Here is a 24,624-nt window from a genome sequence, read left to right on the forward strand (position 1 = left end):
TAATTGAATATTTTACATGATGAAATAAATGGAAAATAATGTAGTTATGTCTTCTACCAGCAGGGGCGCAATGCTGAAGCTAACCATCTTAACAGCTTTAAGCTTTCTTGACATCCGATTGGCTGCCGTATCCTCGGAGGGCGTGGCTTTGAAAAAAGAGGTGTGGCTTAACGAAATGGGTGTGGTTTAACTCAATGGCTCCTTTGGAAATTTAGCATTACAGCTCAAGCCACATAGCAGCTGCTTTTGTATCTAATAAGTGAAGGCCTGAGGAGAGATGTATTGGCATACAGACCAACATGTCCTAGAAAAACCCTAGAGGGAATGATGTCATGGGATTATTTTCATATTATATGCCCCTATGATCTGTGCAGGCCCAAGTGTCTCATCCTGCAGGTAGGTCGAAAGCTCATGAAAATCTACTTACATCAGTTGATTAGCACAGCAATCACCAAAGATAATCTCCTCAACTCATATCTTCAGCAATTACCCTCACAGCTCCTCCACGTGAACACAGATTAGACACAATCATCACAAAATAGACCAACACAGATACAAGGAGGTTGTTTGTAAATGCTTTCTTTGGTTTATTGGCTCATTAGAGAGCCTTCAGAGACAAATCTGTCTCCTATAAGCTTTAGAGAGTATGTTGGCGGCACAGAATGTAAATGATGCCACTGAACCGAACCAAACTTGCATATTTTGCTGATTATTGCTGCTGAAATTGATCAATTATTGTCATGTTTTGGGCTGTGCTAATCGGTCAGACTTGGGAAAAACATTTGGAGAGCTATAGACTGCCAAAAGTTATAACAAATCCAGGAGGAGAGTGCAAAAAAACCAGGCCAAAAAAGCCAAGTTATTGTGTATATTTTGAATAAGGTTTTATTTTTATATGTTCTGTTTTCACTTTAATTTTGGGTAAAGTTTTGTGTTTTTTTTTTTTTTTTTTTTTTTTTAACATGTCTACATAGTATTTATTATTTTTATTTATTGTGATTTTGTCATTTTTATTAGTTCTTTATAACATGTCTACATAGTATTTATTATTTTTATTTATTAGTTTTAGCTTTAGTACTTGTGCATTGTTGAATTGGAAAAGGTATTTCAGTTAGTTGCTATATTTTTGTTTTTAATTTTAGTTATTGTTACAATTAGTAACAAAATTAAGTAACAAAAATTGACTTAAATTTACCATTAGTTTGTTGCATAGCTAATATTTTATGTGTTAATGTAATATTTAAATAATATTAAAAAATATATCTGTCATGATAATTTGCTAAAGTAATCAGTTGTTAAATTTAATTGTTAATTTTTATTACTGTTGTTATTAATAAAATATTAATATTATTATTAAATATATTATTATTATTTATGTATTTATTTATTTTTATATTATATAAAATAAAATTTATATTTTTATTTTTATTACTGAACATGTCACATTGGATTTGGACTGTCTTCTCTGTAAATAATATATGTGGTGCTAAATTGTGAAAAATAAGAAACTTATTTCAGTTTGTTGCCATATTTATATTTTATTTTAGTTAACGTTACAAAAGTAACAAAAATGTTTTGATAATTTTAATTTTAACAAGAATAATAATTGCATTTGACTTGAATTTGCCATTAGTATGTTGTAGAGCTAATATTTTGTGTTAATGTGATATTTTAATAAGAATATTAATATTATTATTTTTATATTATTATTATTATTATTATTATTATTATTATTTATTTATTTTTTACTGAATATGTCACATTAGATTTTTACTCTGTCTTCTCTGTTTTATTTTATTTAACGTTACCAATAGTAACAAAAACAAGTAACAAAAATGTTTCAATGATAGTTTTATTTTTAACAAACATAATAATTGCATTTGATTTAAATTTGCCATTAGTATGTTGTTTAATATTTTGTTAATTTAATGTTTTAATAATAGTGAAAAATATATCATGCAAAAATTTGCTAAAGTAGTTAATTGTTAATTGAATTAAACAAATACATTTAATTCAGTTAATAATAAACTACTTTAGCAAAATTTTACCTTGTGAACTTATTTCAGTTAGTTGCCGTATTTATAATTTATTTTAGTTAATGCTAAAACTTTAACTAAAATTTTAATAAAAACAGAAAAATAAAAAATGTATATATTCATTGCTTGAAATAAAATCAACTGAAGTAACATATCGGTATTAAAAATTAATGTTCTGTACTAAAAAAAACTTAATAAATAAATAAATAAAAACCAACAACAACTACTTAATTTTTTAATAAAAATTTAAATGAAAATACAAAAATATTATATAATTATATAATATAATTAATTGACAAAATCAATTAAACTGCTAAAACTTTAACTAAAATTTTAAATATAAAAATAATTTATTAAAACAGTAATGAAATTATATATATATATATATATATATATATATATATTCATTGCTTGAAATAAAATCAACATAACATGAGGTATTCAAAAGAAGATACTTACATAGTTGTATTATTACTAATAATATTATTTTATTTTATTTTATTTTTTTTTTACTGAACATGTCACATTAAATTGTGGCACTGTCTTCTTTGTAAATAATATATGTGGTGCTAAATTGTGAAAAATGAGAATTTTTTTTTTTCTTTTTAAACTTATTTCAGTTAGTTGCCGTATTTGTGTTTTATTTTAGTTAATGTTACAAATAGTAACAAAAACAAGAAACACAAATTTTGTTTATGGTTTATAGTGTTAGTTAACAACAATATTCACATTTGACTTGAATTTGCCAATATAGTGTGTTGCATAGCTAATGTTTTGTGTGTTAATTTCATATTTTAATAATAATAAAAATATATCCGTCATGCAAAAAAAAAAAAAAAATAGCTAAAGTAGTCAATTTTTAGATTAATAAATTAATTTTTTTTATATATATATATATTAATATATATGATGCTAAATTTGTGATTTTGGCCAAAAGAAGGTAACCTGGAAGACAGCATAATGTTTTGAACATGCGTTGTCATATATAAGCCATTCTACAAAATTGGTTCAAAGTCAGAGTTGGAAACGTCTTTTTCCAATTTTTCAAATTGTATAATATCCAAGGTACACATTTCTAATAATTGTGTTCCAGGTTCTGGAACAGAGCTTTAATCTCAGTCAGATATCATTTAACTGTGTCCAAAGAGGTTTCCACTTGATCTCCTCCACCCTGATCGTGATAGCAGACCATGTCGTGACTAAACTTTGGGCCAAAACACGTCAAATCATCCGATCAAAAAACAAACCCACATCCCTACATCATTCCTGTGTCTCCACCAAACTCTGACGTCTTAACTTATTTAATGTGGTTTAAATCTTGAATATGTTTTAGAAGAATCCATATGGATATACAGACTTATTTAATAGTGTTTAAACAATGTTTGTTTGTTTTTGTATCCTTTTTATCCTTCTTTCACTTGCAAATGGATGTTTTCCCTGTCTGATTATTACTGAAAATACTTCTTATAAATACAGCTGAGGTCAAAAGTTTAAGTACACCTCGCAGAATCTGCCAAATGTTAATTATTTTATCAAAATAAGAGGGATCATACAAAAACAAAATGCATGTTATTGTTTATTTAGTACTAACCTGAATAAGATATTTCACATAAAAGACATCTACATATAGTCCACAAGAGAAAACAATTGTTGAATTTATAAAAATTGCCATGTTCAAAAGTTTACATACACTTGATTCTTAATACCGTGTTGTAACCTGAATGGTAACCTTCTGTAATAGTTGCATATGAGTCCCTCAGTTGTCCTCAGTGTGAAAAGATGGATCTCAAAATCATACAGTCATTGCTGGAAAGGGTCCAAAAACACAAAAATGCTGAAAAAACAAAGAATTTGTGGGACCTGAAGGATTTTTTTGAAGAACAGTTCATGCATTTTATATGATCCCTTCTATTTTGATTCTGCAAGGTGTATGCAAACTTTTCACCTCAACTGTATTTATAAGCACAACAGTTTTCATCATTGATGAAATGATGTGCATATTTGAATGATTTCTAAATACCGGAGTAATGATGCTGAAAATTCAGCTTTGCATCACAGAAATAAATTACATTTTAAAGTATACTGAAATAGTAAACTGGTATTTAAAATTGTAATAATATTTCACAATATTACTGTTTTTACTGTATTTTTAGTCAAATAAATGCAGCCTTTATGAACAGAAGAGTTTTTTTTATTAAAAATCAAACTGATCCCACTTTTGAATGATAGTGTATATACATTGCAAAAAATGACTTTCTTAGATTTGTTGTCTTGTTTTCAGACAAAATATCTAAAAAACCTTAAATCAAGATGTATTTTCTAGACAAGTAAAAATAATTAGATTACAAATCAGACTTTGGTGGATATTTTATAGACTGCAAAAAATGTTTCTCTTACTTAGATTTTTTTGTTTAAATATCTAAAAATTCTTAAATCAAGGGTTTTCTAGACAAGTAAAAACAATTTTTTTGTGTTCAGAAAAAAAACAAGTCAAAATTAAGAGGGTTTTTGCTTAAAACAAGCAAAATAATCCTTCAATGGGATAAGCAAAAAAAAAAAATCCTATTTCAAATAGAAAACAAGATTATTTTTCTTACCCCATTGGCTGATTATTTAACTTGTTTCAAGCAAAAATTCACTTAATTTTCGACTTGTTCTTTCTGAAAACAAGAAAATAGTTTTTACTTGTCTAGAAAATCCCTCTTGATTTAAGAATTTTTAGATATTTTGGCTGGAAACAAGACAAAAAAAAAAAAGAAAGAAAATTATTTTATGCAGTGTATAAAATATCCACCAAAGTCTGATTTCTAACTTATCTGATGTTGTTTTAATCCTGAACATTCATAGATCTATATATAGATTTATTATTATTTTAATATAAATTAAAATTAAGTTGAAGCAAGCAAAATAATCTGCCAATGGGGTAAGAAAAATAATCTAATTGTCTGCTTAAAATAAGATTATTTTTCTTAGACCACTGGCAGATTATTTTGCTTGTTTTAAGCAAAAACTTGCTTAATTTTGACTTATTTTTTCTGAAAACAAGACCACAATTTTTACTTGTCTAAAAAATCCTTTTTAATTTAAGGTTTTTTAGATATTTTGTCTGGAAACAAGACAAAAAAATCTAAGTAAGAAAAGCATTTTTTGCAGTGTACAAAATATCCACCAACTTATCTGATGTTGTTTTAATCCTGAACATTCATAGATCTATATATAGATTTATTATTATTTTGTCTTGTTTCAAGCTAAAATCAAGAAGGATTTTCTAGACAAGTAAAAACTCTTTTCTTGTTTTCAGAAAAAAACAAGTCAAAATTAAGTGAGTTTTTGCTTAGAACAAGCAAAATAATCCTTCAATGGGATAAGCAAAAAAAAAAAAAAAAAAAAAAAATAAATAAATCTTATTTCAAACAAGACAAAAAAAATAAAAAATAAGAAAAGCATTTTTTTTTGCAGTGTACAAAATATCCACCAAAGTCTGATTTGTAACTTATCTGATGTTGTTTTAATCCTGAACTTTCGTAGATCTATATATAGATTTATTATTATTTTAAAATAAATTAAAATTAAGTTGAAGCAAGCAAAATAATCTGCCAATGGGGTAAGAAAAATAATCTAATTGTCTGCTTAAAATAAGATTATTTTTCTTAGACCACTGGCAGATTATTTTGCTTGTTTTAAGCAAAAACTTGCTTAATTTTGACTTATTTTTTATTATTATTATTTTTACTTTTTAATTTAAGGTTTTTTAGATATTTTGTCTGGAAACAAGACAAAAAAATCTAAGTAAGAAAATCATTTTTTGCAGTGTATAAAATATCCACCAAAGTCTGATTTGTATCTTACCTGATGTTATTTTAATCCTGAACTTTCGTAGATCTATATATAGATTTATTTGACAGTGTTTTAATGAAGTAAACAAGGAGAAATGTGCTGCTCATCTCGACCTCTAGATGTCCCTAGAGCGCACCTGTAGTTTGCACCAGGTTACATAAATCTGCCTGATACTTTCCGCAATCTTCTAAATCTGTTTCTCCTTTGAAAGATTAAAGTCAGATGAGTCAAGCCCTTCAGAACCCCATCGAGCAGATAAAGAGGGAATTGTGTCGGCTTTCCGAGTGTCTCTTTCTGAGACTCCGCGAGACTGCGCTTGGTTTAGTCTAATTGCATGAGTCAGACTCTAGTATACTCAAGAGCTGTGTGGGCAAATCCAGGTTGATGAAGCTTACAAGACAATCAAAATATCCTGCCTGATGTTACAAAACATCTGTCCGCTGGGTGGTCCGATCCGACTTGTGTGACTAATGGGAAAATATGCGATCGAGACATACAGAACCGTCTGAAAATGTGTTCTGATTTATTGGGAAAGGTTTAGTTGCAGTTTATATCATCAGGGAAACAATTTTGTTGTTTGTTTGCTTTCTGGTAAATAAAGAAATTAATACTTTTATTCAGCGAGGACGCATTAAGTTGATCAAAAGTGACAGTGAAGACTTTTAGAAATGTTTCAAAGAAATGAAACATTCTATTCATCAGTGTCCAGAATAGAAACTAAATATCAACATTGATAATAATCAGAAATGTTCTTGAGCAGCAAATCAACATATTAGAATGATTTCTGAAGAATCATGTGACGCTTAAGACTGCTTAAATTCCAGCTTTAATCACAGGAATAAAATACATCTTAACATGTATTGAAATAAAAACCGCTGTGTTAATTGTAATAATATAATCCTTTTTTCTCCAGCCTTAGTGAGCTTTTTGAACTTTTATTTAAAAGGGTTATTTAGGGAAATGCCTAAGACTTTGTTATTTTCTATATACTGTTTTCAGCAATGCCTATATGATTTTGAGATCCATCTTTTCTCACTGAGGACAACTGAGAGACTCATATGCAACTATTACAGAAGGTTTAAACGCTCAGAGATGCTTCAGAAGGAAAAACTTTTGGAATTTGTAGATCAGGGTAAATGTAACTTATTTTGTCTTCTGGGAAACATGTAAGTATCTTCTGAAGTTTCTGAAGGGCAGTAGTAAATGAAAAAAATATGGTATTTAGGCAAAATAAGAAAAATGTACACATCTTCATTCTGTTCAAAAGTTTTCACCCCCAGCTCTTAACGCATTGTTTTTCCTTCTGAAGCAGAAGGAAAAATGTATTTATTTAGAGGTTTATATAGGGAAATACCTACTTTTAGTCATTTTCTGTATACTGTTTTATTGTTTTACTCAAAAAAACTTATTTCTGTGCAAAGCAAGAAATGCATTTATTATAGGCAAACACTACCAGTCAAAAGTTTTTGGACAGTAAGATTTTTAATGTTTTTTTTTTTTTTATAAAGAAGTCTCTTCTGCTCACCAAGCCTGCATTTATTTGATCCAAAGTGCAGCAAAAACAGTACAATTTTGGAATCTTTTTACTATTTAAAATAAACTTTTTTCAACATTGATAATAATCAGAAATGTTATCCAGCATTTTAGAATGATTTCTGATGAAATTCAGCTTTGCATCACAGAAATAAATTATATTTTAAAATATACTCAAATAGAAAACAGTTATTTTAAATTGTAATAATGTTTCAAAAATTGGTAGTGTTTTTACTGTATTTTTGATAAAATACATGCAGCCTTGGTGAGCTTTTTTTTAAATATACTTTTACATTTTTAAACTTACCAGTCAAAAGTTTTTGAACAGTACGATTTTTAATGTTTTTTAAAGAAGTCTCTTCTGCTCACCAAGCCTGCATTTATTTGATCCAAAGTACAGAAAAATTAGTAAAATTTTAAAATATTTTTACTATTTAAAATAACTGTTTTCTATTTGAATATATTGTAAAATGTAATTTATTCCTGAGATCAAAGCTGAATTTTCAGCAGCATTACTCCAGTCTTCAGTATCACATGATTCTTCAAAAATCATTCTATGCTGATTTGCTGCTCAAGAAACATTTATTGTTATTTTTATCAATATTTAAAACAGTTGAGTATTTTTTTCCAGGATTATTTGATGAATAGAAAGATCAAAAGATGAAACAAAAAGAAAACAAATTGGACAAGAAATGATAAAAATGAATACTTTTATTTTGCAAGGATGCTTTAAAATGTTCAAAAGTGATATTTCAATTCAATTCAATTCAAGTTTATTTGTATAGCGCTTTTCACAATACAAATCGTTGCAAAGCAGCTGTACAAAAAATGTAGGCTACTACAATATATTTAGTAGCTTATTAGTGGTGACTACTGTATGTTAAGTTGATATACATATGGTATAAATATTTAAAAAAAAAAAATTATTTAAAATGTTACAAAAGATTTCTATTTCAGATAAATGCTTCTCTTCTGAACTTACTATTCAATGAAGTAACCTGAAAAAAATCTACTCAGATGTTTTCAACATAATAAACGTTTTATGAGAAGCAAATCAGAATATTATAATGAATTCTGAATGATCATGTGACTGGAGTAATGATGCTAAAAATTCCGCTTTGAAGTCACAGGAATAAATTAGATTTTAAAATGCATTCACATAGAAAGCAACTATTTTAAATCGTACAAACATTTCAGAATTGGACTCTTTTTGCTGTACTTTGGATCAAATAAATGCAGGCTTGGTGAGCAGAACGCATAACATCATGCATAATGACTAAATTAAGCATGCTTTTACACATTTTCAAATTTGAAAATAAATGTGTCTGTGAGGGACCAGAATATAGATTCGGTGTTGGAGCGAAGGTGTTTGAAAGCTTTGCGCCGTGACCCAGTTCTCACATCCAGGTTCACAACGTGGAGAATATTACAGAGCGGCAAGGTGAAGTCATGCGAGTCAAGCATCAAGCAGTTCATTTGCGAAAAGGCGAAGCATAAAAACTAAACAGTAACTTTGGCGAGCGCAGTAATGATGGAGCAGGGGGACAGGCTGAAGCTTGCCTCCGTCTGCCTTTGTTGAGCTGTACTGGGGCTTGACAGCAGGAGGAAGTTTGGAGAAAAACTCGAGCTGAATGTTTAATGACAGCATGGAATCTGTTATTCGGAGGAGTGACCTCGAGTTAAAACACGAGAGCCAGAGGAATGTCCCGAACAATTATCTGGCGAATATTGGGAGAGCAAAAAAAGAAAAGAAGTCTATTGTGATTTGATTTTGCTTTGTTTGGATGTGTGAATAATGAGACCGACTTTCTCCGGGACAAAAGCTGTGGTTATGAAACCGGCAGAAAGGCCAAAGGTAAACGCGAGCTGCAATCGCACCAGATGTCTGAAGTCGTGAAGGACCCTTCAGACAAGGGTGACTAAGTTTCCGAGAAACCTCCGTCCAGAAGTTGAATTTTCCGAGAGGCCTAAGCATGAAGTCACACCTCTGGCATGCTTTTTTTTTAATTGTTGCATGGGTTAATTGTCCTCTGAAGAAAACCCTGAATCATTTTTGTGTTTGAGCAGGCCTGTTCTGACACGATTATTCTGGCTGCCTACGATCTTTCAGTACGTGGGCTGTGCGGTGCGCGCTGAGCTCGAAAGCAAATGCCTCCGGGATGCAAAATCGCATCGTCGCAGCCGAAATATGTAACCGAGGATCAATTATCAGTTGCCCGACGTGTCTCGGCCGCGCATACTTTCAGGAGTTTTGTGGCGAGATGAGAGGGAATCCATGAATTGCACGTGGCTCCCGGAGCGTCTGACCTCTGTTGCCCCACGGAAGCCGTTTCCATGGCAACCCCCCACTCACCCGCGCTCCGTCCCGCTGCTGATTGTGAATTCCTGCAAGGTCAGAAAGAGAGAAACTCGTCTGTGCGCTTGGTGGAGCGAAATGCACTGCCGTTCATACGAGAAACTGCTGTGCGGTGATTTAAAGGAATGGGTTACTCGCCCTCAGGCTGTTCAAAAATTGATTCTTCACCAGATTTTGGAGAAATGTAGCATTACGTCACTTGCTCACCAATGGATGTGAATGGGTGCCGTCAGAATGAGAGCCCAAACGTCTGATTAAAAACATCACAGTAATCAACGCCACTCTAATCCATCAGTTAACATCTTGTGATGCAAAATCAAATCCAACATTAAGACATTTTAACTTGACACCATCCATAATATTGCTTTCTCCAGTGAAAAAGTCAAGCCAGACCAGTCCAAAATGGCTGTAAACATTGTATTTTGATGTGAGATGACAGCAAAAGAAGCACTTTCTCACTGGAGGAAGTATTATTTTGGATCATGGACTCATATTTTAACAACGGTTTGAAGTTAAAACATCATAATGATGGATTTGTTTCTTACAAACACTTTTTGTCAGTCAGAAGTAATGGTTTTAAGTTAAAAATGTCTCAATGATGGATTTGCTTTTACTTCACAAGATGTTAATTGATGGACTGGAGTGGTGTGGATTACTTGTGCTGAAAATGTACTCACCCCAAGGCCATCCAAGGTGTAGACGAGTTTGTTTCTTTATCAGATTTGGAGAAAAGTAGCATTACATCACTTGCTCACCAGTGGATGTGAATGGGTGCCATCAGAATGAGAGTCCAAACAGCTGATAAAAACATCACAGTAATCAACACCGCTCCAGTCCATCAATTTGAGAAGCAAAATCAAATCCTTCATTAAGACATTTTTAACTTGAAACCATTGCTTCTGATTAAAATAGGAGTTCATAATCCACAATAATGCTTTCTCCAGTGGAAAAGTCATGCCAAAACAGTCTGAAACAGCTGTACATCCAAAATGTAAATGAGTTTGTTTCTTCATTAGATTTGGAGAAATGTATAGCATTACATCACTTGCTCACCAGTGGATCCACTGCAGTGAATGGGTGCCGTCAGAATGAGAGTCCAAACAGCTGATAAAAACATCACAATAATCCATACCCAGTCTTCATAAGATGTTAATTGATGGACTGCAGTGGTGTGGATTACTTTTGCTGAAAATGTACTCACCCCAAGGCCATCCAAGGTGTAGATGAGTTTGTTTCTTTATCAGATTTGGAGAAAAGTAGCATTACATCACTTGCTCACCAGTGGATGTGAATGGGTACCATCAGAATGAGAGTCCAAACAGCTGATAAAAACATCACAGTAATCAACACCGCTCCAGTCCATCAATTTGAGAAGCAAAATCAAATCCTTCATTAAGACATTTTTAACTTGAAACCATTGCTTCTGATTAAAATAGGAGTTCATAATCCACAATAATGCTTTCTCCAGTGGAAAAGTCATGCCAAAACAGTCTGAAACAGCTGTACATCCAAAATGTAAATGAGTTTGTTTCTTCATTAGATTTGGAGAAATGTATAGCATTACATCACTTGCTCACCAGTGGATCCACTGCAGTGAATGGGTGCCGTCAGAATGAGAGTCCAAACAGCTGATAAAAACATCACAATAATCCTCAAGTAATCCACTCTTCATAAGATGTTAATTGATGGACTGCAGTGGTGTGGATTACTTTTGCTGAAAATGTACTCACTCTCAGGCCATCCAAGGTGTAGATGAGTTTGTTTCTTTATCAGATTTGGAGAAAAGTAGCATTACATCACTTGCTCACCAATGGATGTGAATGGGAAAGAGAAAGATACCTAGAAAGAGAATCCAAACAGCTGATAAAAACATCACAGTAACCCAGACCACTCCAGTCCACGAATTAACACCTTGCAAAGCAAAATCTACATCCATCAAGACATTTGAACTTGAAACCATCCATAATATTGCTTTCTCCAGTGAAAAAGACCAGCCAAACCAGCTGTAAACATTACATTTTGATGTGAGACTACAGCAAAATATGGGTTTTCCCACTAGAGGAAGTGTTATGGATTATGGATTTATATTTTAACCAAGGTTTGAAGTTAAAACATCTTAATGATGGATTTGTTTCATATAAACATGCAGCTTTTGGCTTCACAAGATGTTAATTGACGGACTGGAGTGGTGTGGATTACTTTTGCTGAAAATGTACTTACCCTCAGGCCATCCGAGATGTAGGTGATTTTTGTTTCTTCATCAGATTTGGAGAAATGTCACTTGCAATTACATCACTTGCTCAACAGTGAATGGGAGTCCAAACAGCTGATAAAAACATCACAGTAATCCAGAAGTAATCCATACCACTCCAGTCCAACAATTAACATCTTGTAAAGCAAAATCAAATCCATCATTAAGACATATTAAAATATGAGTACATAATCCACAATATTGCATTCTCCTCCTCACTAGAAGAAGTGTTACGGATTATGGACTCATTTTAACAACGCTTTGAAGTTAAAACATCTGAATGATGGATTTGTTTCATATAAACATGCAGATGTTAATTGATGGACTGGAATGGTGTGGATTACTTTTGCTGAAAATGTACTCACCCTCAGGCCATCCAAGGTGTAGATGAATTTGTTTCTTGATCAGATTTGGCATTACATCACTTGCTCACCAATGGATCCTTTGCAGGGAATGGGTGCCGTCAGATTCAGAATGAGACACCAAACGGCTGATAAAAACATCACAATAATCCACAAATAACCCACACCAATCCAGCTCATCATTTAACATCTTGCAAAGCGAACAACTAGTTTTTCGTAAGAAACAAATCGATCATTTGGCTATTTTTAAACTTTAAACTGTCACTTCTAGACAATTTGAGCCCATAATCAATAATAATGCTTCCTCAGTGAGAAAGTCCATATTCTGCTGTCCTCTCGTATCAAAATTTGAAGCTTATAGCTGTTTTGTACTGTTTTGGCTTTTTCACTGGAGAAAGCAATATTATGGATTATGGATTTATGTTAGTCAGAAGTAACGGTTTCAGGTTAAAAAAATGTCTTAATGATGGATTTGTTTCTTAAAAACACATCTTTTCACTTCACAAGATGTTAACTGATGGACTGGAGTGGTGTGGTTTACTTGTGGATTATTGTGATGTTTTTATCAGCCGTTCAGACTCTTATTCTGACGGCACCCATTCACCGCAGAGGATCCATTGCTGAGAAAGTGATGCAACATTTCTTCAAATCTGAAAAAGAAACACACACATTTACATCTTGGATGGCCTGAAAGTGAGAACATTTTCAGCAAATTTTCATTTTTGGTAAACCGTTCCTTTAAAATGACCGTTCATCCCAATTTGTTATTAAACATAGTAGTAATCATTAAAAACCATTGAAAATGTAACAAATCAAATTAAAATCCTTTTAAAATAATACAGAAAAATTAGCTAGTAAAAAGCTTTGCTTTTGTCTGCAGTGAGCTTTTCAAGGTTTAAGGTGACGTTTAGCATTTTAAGCCTAAGATAAATAACTTTAAGTAAAAATAATAGCCTAACTATGATGTTGGAGTAGTAGTATTTTTTTTTTTTAACTGTTCCTGAAAGCGTGAAGACATTCACAGCATGATAACTGGATGAAAAGCCCTTTAGGAAAAAAAAAAAAAAAAATGCCATAATCAACGCAGTTTTTTTTTTCACATTTACTTTTAGCACACTTTCTAGTGTTCTTGCATTTAAGTAAATAACAAAATCAATAACCTGTTTGCGTTGTTTCTAGAACTTTTAATTTATTTCAAACTGACCAATTAAAGATCCATTGACTAACAATCAGAGAGAGAGAGAGAGAGAGAGAGCAACACGCTGTTGTGCATCTCTCCTCCCCCTTCCTCTCTCTCTCTCTCTCTCTCTCTCTCTCTCTCTCTCTGTCTGTGTCTCCTGCAGGACTGAAGATCATGAGCGCTCAACTCGACCGTGTTTCTCCTCCTGATCTCCGCGCACACAATCTCCGCAAGACCAAGAAATAAAACGCACACACTCTCTCTCTCACCCAACAGACGCTCCGTGTTCCAGCGCCGGGAATAAAGCTTGGTCATCCACATTTGGACTCAAAGTCTCGCAATTGTCCGCTTTTATTTTATTAGCCCCTCTCAAGGTGTTTAATATGATGTTCATGCATGTCCTGATGCGCGCTGGCTTTGGATTATTCAGCGTCGCTCTGATCGCCTTTGTCCAGCAGCCAGCCGGCGCTTTTGCCAGCAGAAACCCGCAAGGTAAGTTTCCCTTTTCACCCTCCACATGATATGTACCTTTTGGCTGAGGAATGACTCCGGGAAAAAATAACTGTTTGATGATTCGTGCTCAGTAAGAACAACTTAGGGGACGCCGTTTTCCCCAAACAGCGCTCAAGTAGACTTAAACAGGTATTTTTAACATCTTTGAACTGTTTATACCGTGCAGGTGTGTTTATTAGATCGTGTGGAGAATTTCGCGATAGATTTATTTGCTCACTGACAGCAATAATGATGCACCAAACTGTAAAATATACCGCACTTTTACTACTTTTTTACTACCAGTCCTGTTAAAATGTTACACAGTCTGTCTGTTATATTAGAGTCAGTACGTTTTTGCTCATTGCACATGTGTCAAACCGTTTGGGAAAAATGCTGATATTTAGCAATTAGGCGGTGTGTCAACCATTGGAAAAGTCTCTAGAATGGCTCCAGACTAAGGGTTTTCACAGAAATGCAGTGGAAGAACCATTTTTGGTTCTTTAAAGAACCTTTAGTGAACAGTTCTTAAAAAAGACTGAACATTGTACTATTCTAAAGAACACACTTTTGTGCAAAATAAAGATTCCATAGATGGTGTAGGATTTTTGTGCAATCACAGATTTATTTTTGAGTGTAGAGTCCAGAGGGAAGGGCCCGGTTGCAACAAACTTCTAAAGCTAAGACAGCCCTTTGTTATAATTAACAAATGATCAGTTTTTCTTATCTTGAAGGGGCTTGTCGCAGTTGTCTGCAGATCCTTCATAAGCACCTGTAGAATAAAGCGGTTTAGAGTTCACAGGGTCGTGCACTGCTGGAATAACTCTAGATGAAGCATCTCTAGTTATATTACTGACTGTTGCATTGAAAGCATTTTGTGATGGCATAAAGATGCTAGATTTCTTCAGATGTCCAAATGTGTTCCAAAACCTATAAAACTCAAATTCCAGGCACTTTTATTTGCCTTCCGCATCGAAAACAAAAGTTTAATTGATAGATTTTATTAATAATGACTTACATGGGAAATAAATTACTGGGTGTTAAAATGTGTTTAAAAAAACAGACAGCAATGCAATATGCTTGTTTGTTTTTCTTAGTATACTCTTAAAAATAAAGGTTCCAAAAAGGGGTTTTCACAGCAATGCCATAGAAGAACCAGTTTTGGTTCCTCAAATAACCTTTTAGCAAACAGTTTTTAAAAGAACCATTTTTTTCTTAGTGTGAAGAACATTTTGATAATCTAAAGAACCATTTTGCACTGTAAGATGCGGAATGAAAAGTGGAGTTTTTTTTTTTAAAGTGTGAAGAACATCTTCGATCCTCAATAAACCTTTCAATGGATTAACATTCAATGAATCTTTTCATTGCACAAAATGTTGATTGCACTCTTGAAAATAAATGTTCCAACAGGGGTTTTCACAGTGATGCCACAGAAGAACACTTTGTTTCCTTAAATAACCTTTCAGTGAACAGTTCTAAAAGAACCATTTTACAAATAAAAAGGTTCTTTATTGGCATTTATGGTTCCATTAAGAACCTTCAACATTCATTGATTTTTATTTTTTTTTTGTCATTGCACAAAATGTTGATTGCACTGTTAAAAATAAATGTTCCAACAGAGGTTTTCACGGTGATGTCATAGAAAAACATTTTTGTTCCTCAAATAACCTTTGAGTGAACAGTTCTTAAAAGAGCCATTTTAAAAATAAAAAAGGTTCTTCGTTGGCATTTATGGTTTCATCAAGAACCTTCAACATTCATCATATCTTTTCATTGCACAAAATGCTGATTGCATTCTTAAAAATAAATGTTCACAGTTTTCACAGTGGTGCCATAGAAGAACATTTTGGTTCCTCAAAGAACCTTTAAGTGAACAGTTCTAAAAAGAACCATTGTAAAATTTAAAAGATTCTTTATTGGCATTCTTAGTGTGAAGAACATTTTGATCATCTAAAGAACTTTTTTTTTAATTGTAAAGAACCTTTTGTGGAATGAAAAGTTTCCATGGATGGTAGGGCTGCCCCCTAATAGTCGACTAACCATTAGTTGACGAGAAGAGCCAAAATTGTATTAGACGCTTAGTCGCAGAAAAAAAAAATCCACAAGAAGTGGCGAAGTCACGCAGTCCATGACAGACAGATCGTTAACGGCTGGTCTATGTGGTAATATAGTACATCGGGCAGGACATCCAAATGCTCACCTATCATTCATCGACCTCAAATATGGCTTTTCATCTAAAATATGTATGTAGCAGCAACTTTACATGGCCGTTCAATCTAATGTTATTCTAGAAAAATGTGTCAGTGCAGAGCGTAGATCCTGAATCATCTTAAAATACTCTGTCATTTTTGGTCATACTTTCTTAAAGATAAAGTTGCTTCAAAAGGTTCTTCAAGCGATGCCATAGAAGACCAATTTTTGGTTCCACAAAGAACAATTCAGTCAAAGGTTCTTTTAAAGAACCATTTCTTGCTTACCTTTTTATAATCTGAAGAACCTTATTTGCCACAAAGAACCTTTTGTGAAACAGAAATGTTCTTTATGGAACCATTTAGAACCATTTCTTCTATGGCATCATAAAGCACCTTTATTTTTAAGAGAGTACAGATAAGAGTAATATACTGTATTTTTGAATCTGTGAAGACTACGTTTATTTGTGTACACTCAGAATAACAACGAAACGTTGGGCTTTTGTAAATTAATGAAAGCAAACAGGATGTGTTTTCTGCTGTCTCGGCCTCTGTGAACTTAAGCACAAAACTTCGAAACTGTGCATACTTGCAGACATGAAAAATATATCTATAGAGGGTGAGATGTCTACTTTTAAATGAACCAATTCAAATACAAAATAAATATTCTCAGGTAATGTAATCCGTATGAAATATGCATACAGACGCATCACTACTGCGGAGATGACTAGTCAGTGTTGCCGACTTCATATCTTAAGCCGAACATAAAGAAAGCACTAGTTTATTAATCGATTATTGAGATGGTAATGCAGTCTCCTTGCTGTTTTTCCCAAACACATTCATAATAATTATATCTGCTGGTGCGTTGTGGCTTTTTTGTGTGTGCTTGAGCACTTTTTAGGCTATTTAGGCAATTAAAATCTTATTATGATTTATGTTTTATTATTAAACGTGACTAATAGTCGACTAATGCTTAAAATGAATGACGACTAGTCGACTAGAAAAATCTTTAGTCAAGGGCAGCCCTAATGGATGGTGAAGGTCCTTTGTAGAACCATTGATGCCAATAAAGAACCTCTATTTTTAAGAGTGCACTGTGAACACTCCATTTTAGAACCTTTATTTTTAAAAGTGTAAAACTTTTGTGCAAAGAAAATATTCCATGAATGTTAACGATTGTGAACTGTTCACTGAAAGGTTCTTTGAGGAGCCAAAATGTATCTTTTAAAATTCCATTTTGGAATTTCTTTAAAAGCGATGGAACCTCTCCATTGCAATACAGGTTCTTTTCAGTGGAAACATTAAAAGGTTTTTTTTAAGGAACCCATAATGGCTGTGTAGAACCAAACCAGCATCTAAGTGGAGAAGAACAGCTTTGAAATGAGGTGTTTTTAAGGCTCTCTAGAATATGTTCACAATGAAGACGTCTCGGGTCTAGAAGGGCAGAGCTCTAGATCCCAGCTGAGCCCTCATTCACCTCCATTCCCCATCACTCACCGACATGCTCTCCGTACAAACAAATGTCAACAAATGGCGACTCCCGGGGCTCGATCCATGCCGACCACATGTTGCTCAGTTCCATATGTGGCCGAGAGCTGGAAAACAGTCTCATGGAGGCCATTTAAAGGTATTTAGCACCATAAAGTCAAGTATTTGACATTCACCTGCGACTGCACTAAACCTCAGGGTATTTAGCACGCTTTTCCACGAGGTTGAAGGAATAGATGTTGCGTTTCATTTCATTTGGAGGTCATGGCTAATGGGTCATTAAGCAAGCATGATGCAGTGATGCCAGTGATGTGCTTGCTGGTATGTGCGCATTTACGTTTGGTGATGCTCCGAAGGTTTCCTTTTCCTGTTGCGCTGATGGGACGGCCCGAGAGAAAGAGACAGAGAAGCGGAGCAGCGGGAGGGAGGGGGGTTGGGGATTGTTTTGCATCTTGGGTGGTCTGTTTCCCATTGTGGGAAAACTCAATATTTACATTTTGTAATTAGAACTACTTTCACTCTTTCATTTTCCACAACAAGGATTTACGTACATCTTACAGGGGAAGGTGGCAGCGTCGGGCCTAATGACCTGCACCTGTTCGTCACCGCGCTGGGTGTGCGAGATGATGTTGCGGAAAGGTTCGGGCTCGTTTAAAAAAAAGTCGTTCTGCTTTTTGAGTTTTGGGATCTAGATGTGATGGCAGAGCTGTTGAGTTCAAGGTATCACATTAAAATCTGTCGTGATGGAAAGTTTCATAGTTTCTTTCGCTATTTCGTTTGCTCTTTGTTTGGTTGGCATCTTTTTTCATTTATTTTTTTGCCTTAGTTTGCTCTTTCTTTTGCTTTTTTGTCATTTTCTCTAACTCTTGTTCACTAATTCTTTCTTCCTTTGCTTCTTGCTCTTTCATGCTTTTTTTCATGCTCTTTATTGCTTTCAATTGGTCTTACATTCTCTCCTGTCATTTTTATTCTTCAGTTCTGTTTTTTTTTATTCTTTATTTTAATCTTGCTTTTTTCATTGTTGCACAATTGTTTTTGTCTCTCCTTTTGTTTGTTCATTCTTTTTTAATTTGTCCATTTCCGGTTGCTCTTCCATTCTTGCTTGCTTTTTCATTAATTTGCCTTTTTCCTCTTTCTGTTGCTCTGTAACACTTATTCACTCGTTGGTTCTGTCTGCATTAATAAATTGCATAATTAATGCATTACATTTGTTGCAGTATTTATTAATCTTTGTTGATTAAAATACAACTGTTCTTTGTTGGTTCATGGTAGCTAAGTTAATAATGTGTTAGTAAATGTTTAAATTAACTTAATTAGTTCATGTGAATTAATGTAACAAATGGAAAGATGGTTGTTTCTTTGCCAAGAACTGTTGTCTGAAACATTCTTTGACAAACCAAAATGTTCTTCTGTGGCATCGCTGTTAAAACCCCTGTTGGAACATTTGTTTTTAAGAGTGCACTCAACATTTTGTGCAATGAAAAGATTCAAACAATGTAAAAGCTTCTTGGTGGAACCATAAGAACCTTTTTTTTTTTTTTTTTTTTTTTTTTTTTTTTTAGAAGTATTGTCTGATAGGTTCTTTGAGGAACCAAAATTTTCTAAAGCTCCATTTTGGAATTTCTTAATTTTTTTTTAAGTGATGGAACCATTCCATTGCACTACAAGGTTCTTTAGATTATTAAATAATAATGCTTTGTCACACTTTCATTCACTCGTTGGTTGTCTCTTCATTAATTATTTGTGTAATTAGTTAATGCATTACATTTGTGGCAGTATTTGTTAAGCTTTGTTGATTAAAATACAACTGTTCTTTGTTAGTTTATGGTAGCTAAGTTAATAATGTGTTAGTAAATGTTTAAATTAACTTAATTAGTTCATGTAAAGTAATGTAACAAATGGAAAGATGGTTGTTTCTTTGCCAAGAACTGTTCACTGAAAGGTTCTTTGACGAACCAAAAAGTTATTCTATGGCATCACTGTGAACATTCCTGTTGGAACATTTATTTTGAAGAGTGCAAGCAACATTTAAGATTCAATCAATAGAACCATAAATGCCAGTAAGAACCGTTTTATTTTTAAAATGGTTCTTTTAAGAACTGTTGTCGGAACTAAAATGTATCTTCTAAAACTCCATTTTGGAATTTCTTTATTTATTTACAGGTTACATTGCACTACAGGTTATTTTTCAGTGGAAAAGGTTCTTTAGATTATTGAAATAACAATGCTTTGTCGCACTTTCATTCACTCGCTGCTTCTGTCTTAACTAATTATTTGCATAATTAGTTAATGCATTACATTTGTTGCAGTGTTTATTAATTAAAATCCAACTGTTCTTTGCTTTTTCTTTGTTAATCTTAATTACAGTTGAGTTTTTCAGTCTGGACGTGAGTGTTTTGTCTGTCAAACGCATCAGTAGCATATAAAACAGACAGTGAGTGATTAAAGGGTGCCGTTTGTCAGGTCAGTATTTATTAAACGCAGATGTTCGCCATGAGCGTCTTTGTCCTTCGTCAGCGTCGCCATAATTGCAGGTTACCAGCACCGTGAAATGATCATGATTCATTATAATGATCATAATTCCGAGCAAATGGGATAAGGAGGCTTTTAAAAACCCATGTGTAATAAACGACTTGGCAAAAAAAAAAAAAACCCTGATGTCGTTCTGAGGTACAGAAGGAGAACCGCTCGGTTTAGCTTTTTGCTCTCCTGGCCTGGAGCTGCTGGCTATAAGAGCGCCAAGGCAACCGGCGGTGAGGATGTGACATGCCGCAGCGGTGTGTGTGTTGATGTAACCTCTAGTCCGTCTCCCCGTTCACCCCGAGGCAAAACCCCTGCCGGGCAGACCCTGCTGGACAACTCCAGTGTGGGAAATACACATTTCCCCTGAATAGCAGGAGCCCGGGAAGGAGGGGAGAGCAGCGGAGGGCCTGCCGGGGAGGGGTGGCGTGACAGCGGTTTGGGGGTTTGTTTGCTTTGTGTTGCCTTTCACTCAATGAAGTTGGAGTATTCTTTTGTGAGTCTGGAGCAATGGCCTTGTCAGAGGCGGGGACGGATGAGCTCTGGGCGCTCAGATTTAGAGAATATCTGGGATTGAGCAACCTTGTAGGAAAGAGAAAATTGCAAATGAGGTCGCTTTAATATCTATATTGCCTGTCATGAGATTAAATGATGAGAAAATGGAGACTTTTGGTTAAATTTCATGCTTCTCAGATGTTCCCTTTTAGGAGAAAAGACCACATGTGCATGAGGATATTTCAATTTCTCAAACTCGGCTCAGAATGGCCAAAATCTAAAAGCAAATGCAATTTCAATTTAAACTTTGAGCATTTATCAGACAATTCTCCCAAATCAAATGACCTGAGCATGCATTTGGCTAGAAAAAAAGTTAAGATTTAGTAATATATCAAATGTTTCTACTAGACTCCCAATATATTTAGAAAATAAAAACTTTCCAGTTTCATGCCTCTCAGATATTTCTCTTGAGGGGAAAAAGCATTCGTAAATGTCTCCTTAGGAGTTTCAGTGGACATTTTGATGTCTCAAACTGTGCTCCGATTTGCCAAAAAAGGTCATTTCAACAGGATCTTTAAATGTTTAGCATTAAATTCTCGCAAAAAAACACACAATCTGAGCATGCATTTGGACTGAAAAATGCTGAGATCTGAGATATGTTGGTTGTTTCTCCAAGTCTGCCATGAGATTAAAGCAACACTAAGTAACTTTTCCCTCAATGCTCCCTCTACAGGTTAGAAGCGGAATTGTCCATTACCGCTGTCGTAAATAATTTAGCCTACCGTCGTGTCACATGCACCTTATTTGTTTGAAAGGCTATCCAGGACCGGCTTTGGAAATAACGATGTCCAGTGACAAGGAAGAGTATGTTGTATGACTTTATAAAAGTATGAAAACCTTTTGTGAAGCCTGCCGTAAAGCAAGTCGCATTTGTAGTATCATTTGAACTACAAAACCGCGACCCGACGACCCTAACTTACATAGTGCTGTTATGGCTGATAGAGGGTCGCAAAGCGAATACGAAAGTGCCGTTTCACCCTGTTATGAGTTGATGAACCACTGACATGAGTTCGGAAACATTATTTTAAGGTAAAATAAGTTACTTAGTGGGGCTTTAAATGGAGAGAAAATGGAGACTTCTGGTTAACTCCCATGCTTCTCAGATGTTCTGCTTGAGAGAAAAGACCACATCTGCATCTCCTTAAGATTTTAGAGGATATTTCAATGTCTCAAGCTCTGCTCAGATTTGCCAAAATCTAAAAGCAAATGCAATTTCAATGTAAACTCTGAGCATTTATCATAAAATAAATGACCTGAGCATGCATTTGGCTAGAAAAAACATTAAGATTTTAGTAATATATCAAATGTTTCTACTAGAGTCCCAATATATTTAGTAAATAAACACTTTCCAGTTTCATGCCTCTTGGATACTTCTCTTGAGGGAAAAAGCATTCATAAGTGTCTTTAAATGTCACTATCTGAGCATGCACTTTTTTTCACTGATTATTTCTCAAAGACTGCCACGAGATTAAATTGAGAGGATAATGAAGAGACAAATCTCATGCATCTCAGATGTTTCTCTTTAGGAAAAAGCCCCCATATGCATCTCCTTAAGATTTTAGAGGGTATTTTAATGTCTCAACTGTGCTCAAATTTGCCAAAGTCTAAAACCAAATGCAATTTCAACGTAAACTTTGAGCATTTATAATTCAAATTCTCCCAAAACAAAGGAATCTCGATTATTTCTCACAGACTGCCACGAGATTAAAAGGAGAGAAGGGTGAAGACTCAAATTTCATGCTTCTCAGATGTTTCTCTTAAGGAAAAGCCCCAATTTGTGTCTACTCAAGAGATGCATCAAATCTTTGAGCATTTATCATAAAATTCTTCCAAAACAAATGACCTGAGCATGCATTTGGCTAGAAAGACACTAGAAAAGATTTTAGTAATATAGCAAATGTTTCTTCTAGACTCCCACTATATTTAGAAAATAAAGACTTACCAGTCTCAGATATTTCTCTTGAGGGGAAAAGGCATTCATAAGTGTCTCCCTAGGAGTTTCAGAGGACGTTTTAATATCTCAAACTGTGCTCATATTTGCCAAAATCAAAGGTCATTTGAAAACACTCTTTAAATGTCACTATCTGAGCATGCACTTGGACTGAAAAACGCTGCAATCTCTATAATATCTTGATTATTTCTCAAAGACTGCCATGAGATTAAATAGAGAGAAAAGTGAAGACTCAAATTTCATGCTTCTCAGATGTTTCTCTTGAGAGAAGAGACCACGTGTGTATCTCCTTAAGGTTTTAGAGGATATTTCAATGTCTCAAACTCTGCTCATTTGCCAAAATCTAAAAGTAAATGCAATTTCAATGTAAACTTTGAGCATTTATCAGACAATTCTTCCAAAACAAATGACCTGAGCATGCATTTGGCTAGAAAAAGACTTAAGACTTTAGTAATATATCAAATGTTTCTTCTAGACTTCCAATATATTTAGAAAATAAAGACTTTCCAGTTTCATGCCTCTCTGATATTTCTCTTGAGGGGAAAAAAGCATTCATAAGTGCCTTAGACGTTTCAGAGGATTTGCTCAAATCAAAGGTCATTTCAACACAATCTTTAAATGTCATGATTTGAGCATGCACTTGGACTGAAAAACACTGCGATTTGTATAATATCTCAATTATTTCTCAAATGGAGAGAAAAGTGAAGACTCAAAGTTCATGCTTCTCAGATGTTTCTCTTTAGGAAAAAGCCCCCATATGCATCCCCTTAAGATTTTAGAGGGTGTTTTAATGTCTCAACTGTGCTCAAATTTGCCAAAATCTAAAGCCAAATGCAATTTTAATGTAAACGTTGAGCATTCATCATAAAATTCTACCAAAAGAAATGAATCTCGATTATTTCTCAAAGACTGCCATGAGATTAAATAGAGAGACCCAAATTTCATGCTTCTCAGATGTTACTCTTGAGGAAAAAGCCCCCCATGTGTCTCCTCAAGAGATGCCTCAATCTGTGCTCCAATGTGCCAAAATCTAAAGTCAAAGAGATTTTACTACTGTATGAATTTCAAATGCTTAGCATTAAATTCTTACAAAAACATGATCTGAGCATGCATTTGGATGGAAAAACGCTGAGATCTCTATAATATCTCGGTTGTTTCTCCAAAACTGCCATGAGATTAAATGGAGAGAAAAGTTCCATGCTAATCAGATGTTTCTCTTGAGGGAAAACAATTCAGATGACATTTTAATGTCTCAAACTGTGCTCTAATTTAAAAAAATGTAATCAGTTGTAATTTAAAAATAAACGTTAAACATTTATCTTAAAATTCTACTAAAACAAATGATCTGAGCATGCATTTGGACAGAAAAACATTAAGATTTTAGTCTCAAATGTTTCTTCTAGACTCACAATAAGGAAAACGTTTGAGCGTTTGAGTTTCTCTTGAGGGAAAACGCGTTCATAAGTGTTTCCTTAGGAGTTTCAGAGGACATTTAATGTCTCAAACTCTGCTTAAAATCTAAATATCAAAGGTAATTTCAGTACTATTTTTAAACATTTAGCATTAAATTCTCACAAAAACAGATGATATGAGCATGTATTTGAATAGAAAAACAGAGATCTCTATAATACCTCAGTTAATTCTCCAAGATTACCATGAGATTAAACAGAGAGAAAAGTAGAGACTCAAGTTTCATGCCCCCATATGTGTCTCCTTAGGAGTTTCGACGGACATTTCAATGTCTCAAACTGTGCTCAAATTTGCCAAAATCTAAAATCAAAGATTTTACTATAAATTTCAAATGTGTATCATTAAATTCTCTTATAACCAGATGATCGAAGCATGCATTTGGATGGGGAAAAAAACAGATCTCAGTA

General features: G+C 33.9%; 1 protein-coding gene across 1 annotated transcript in view; it reads left to right on the forward strand.

Moving 5' to 3' along the window:
* The first annotated feature begins 13,887 nt into the window (after positions 1 to 13,887).
* scube3 (signal peptide, CUB domain, EGF-like 3) overlaps positions 13,888 to 24,624 on the forward strand; it is a 169,673-nt gene continuing 158,936 nt past the window's right edge. Inside the window, exon 1 of the mRNA XM_073822994.1 lies at positions 13,888 to 14,047. Within this exon, the coding sequence (XP_073679095.1) occupies positions 13,939 to 14,047 (109 nt within the window). The 5' untranslated portion in view covers positions 13,888 to 13,938. The remainder of the gene's footprint in view (positions 14,048 to 24,624) is intronic.

This window comes from Garra rufa, chromosome 18, assembly GCF_049309525.1.
Source record: "Garra rufa chromosome 18, GarRuf1.0, whole genome shotgun sequence".
Lineage (NCBI taxonomy): Eukaryota > Metazoa > Chordata > Actinopteri > Cypriniformes > Cyprinidae > Garra > Garra rufa.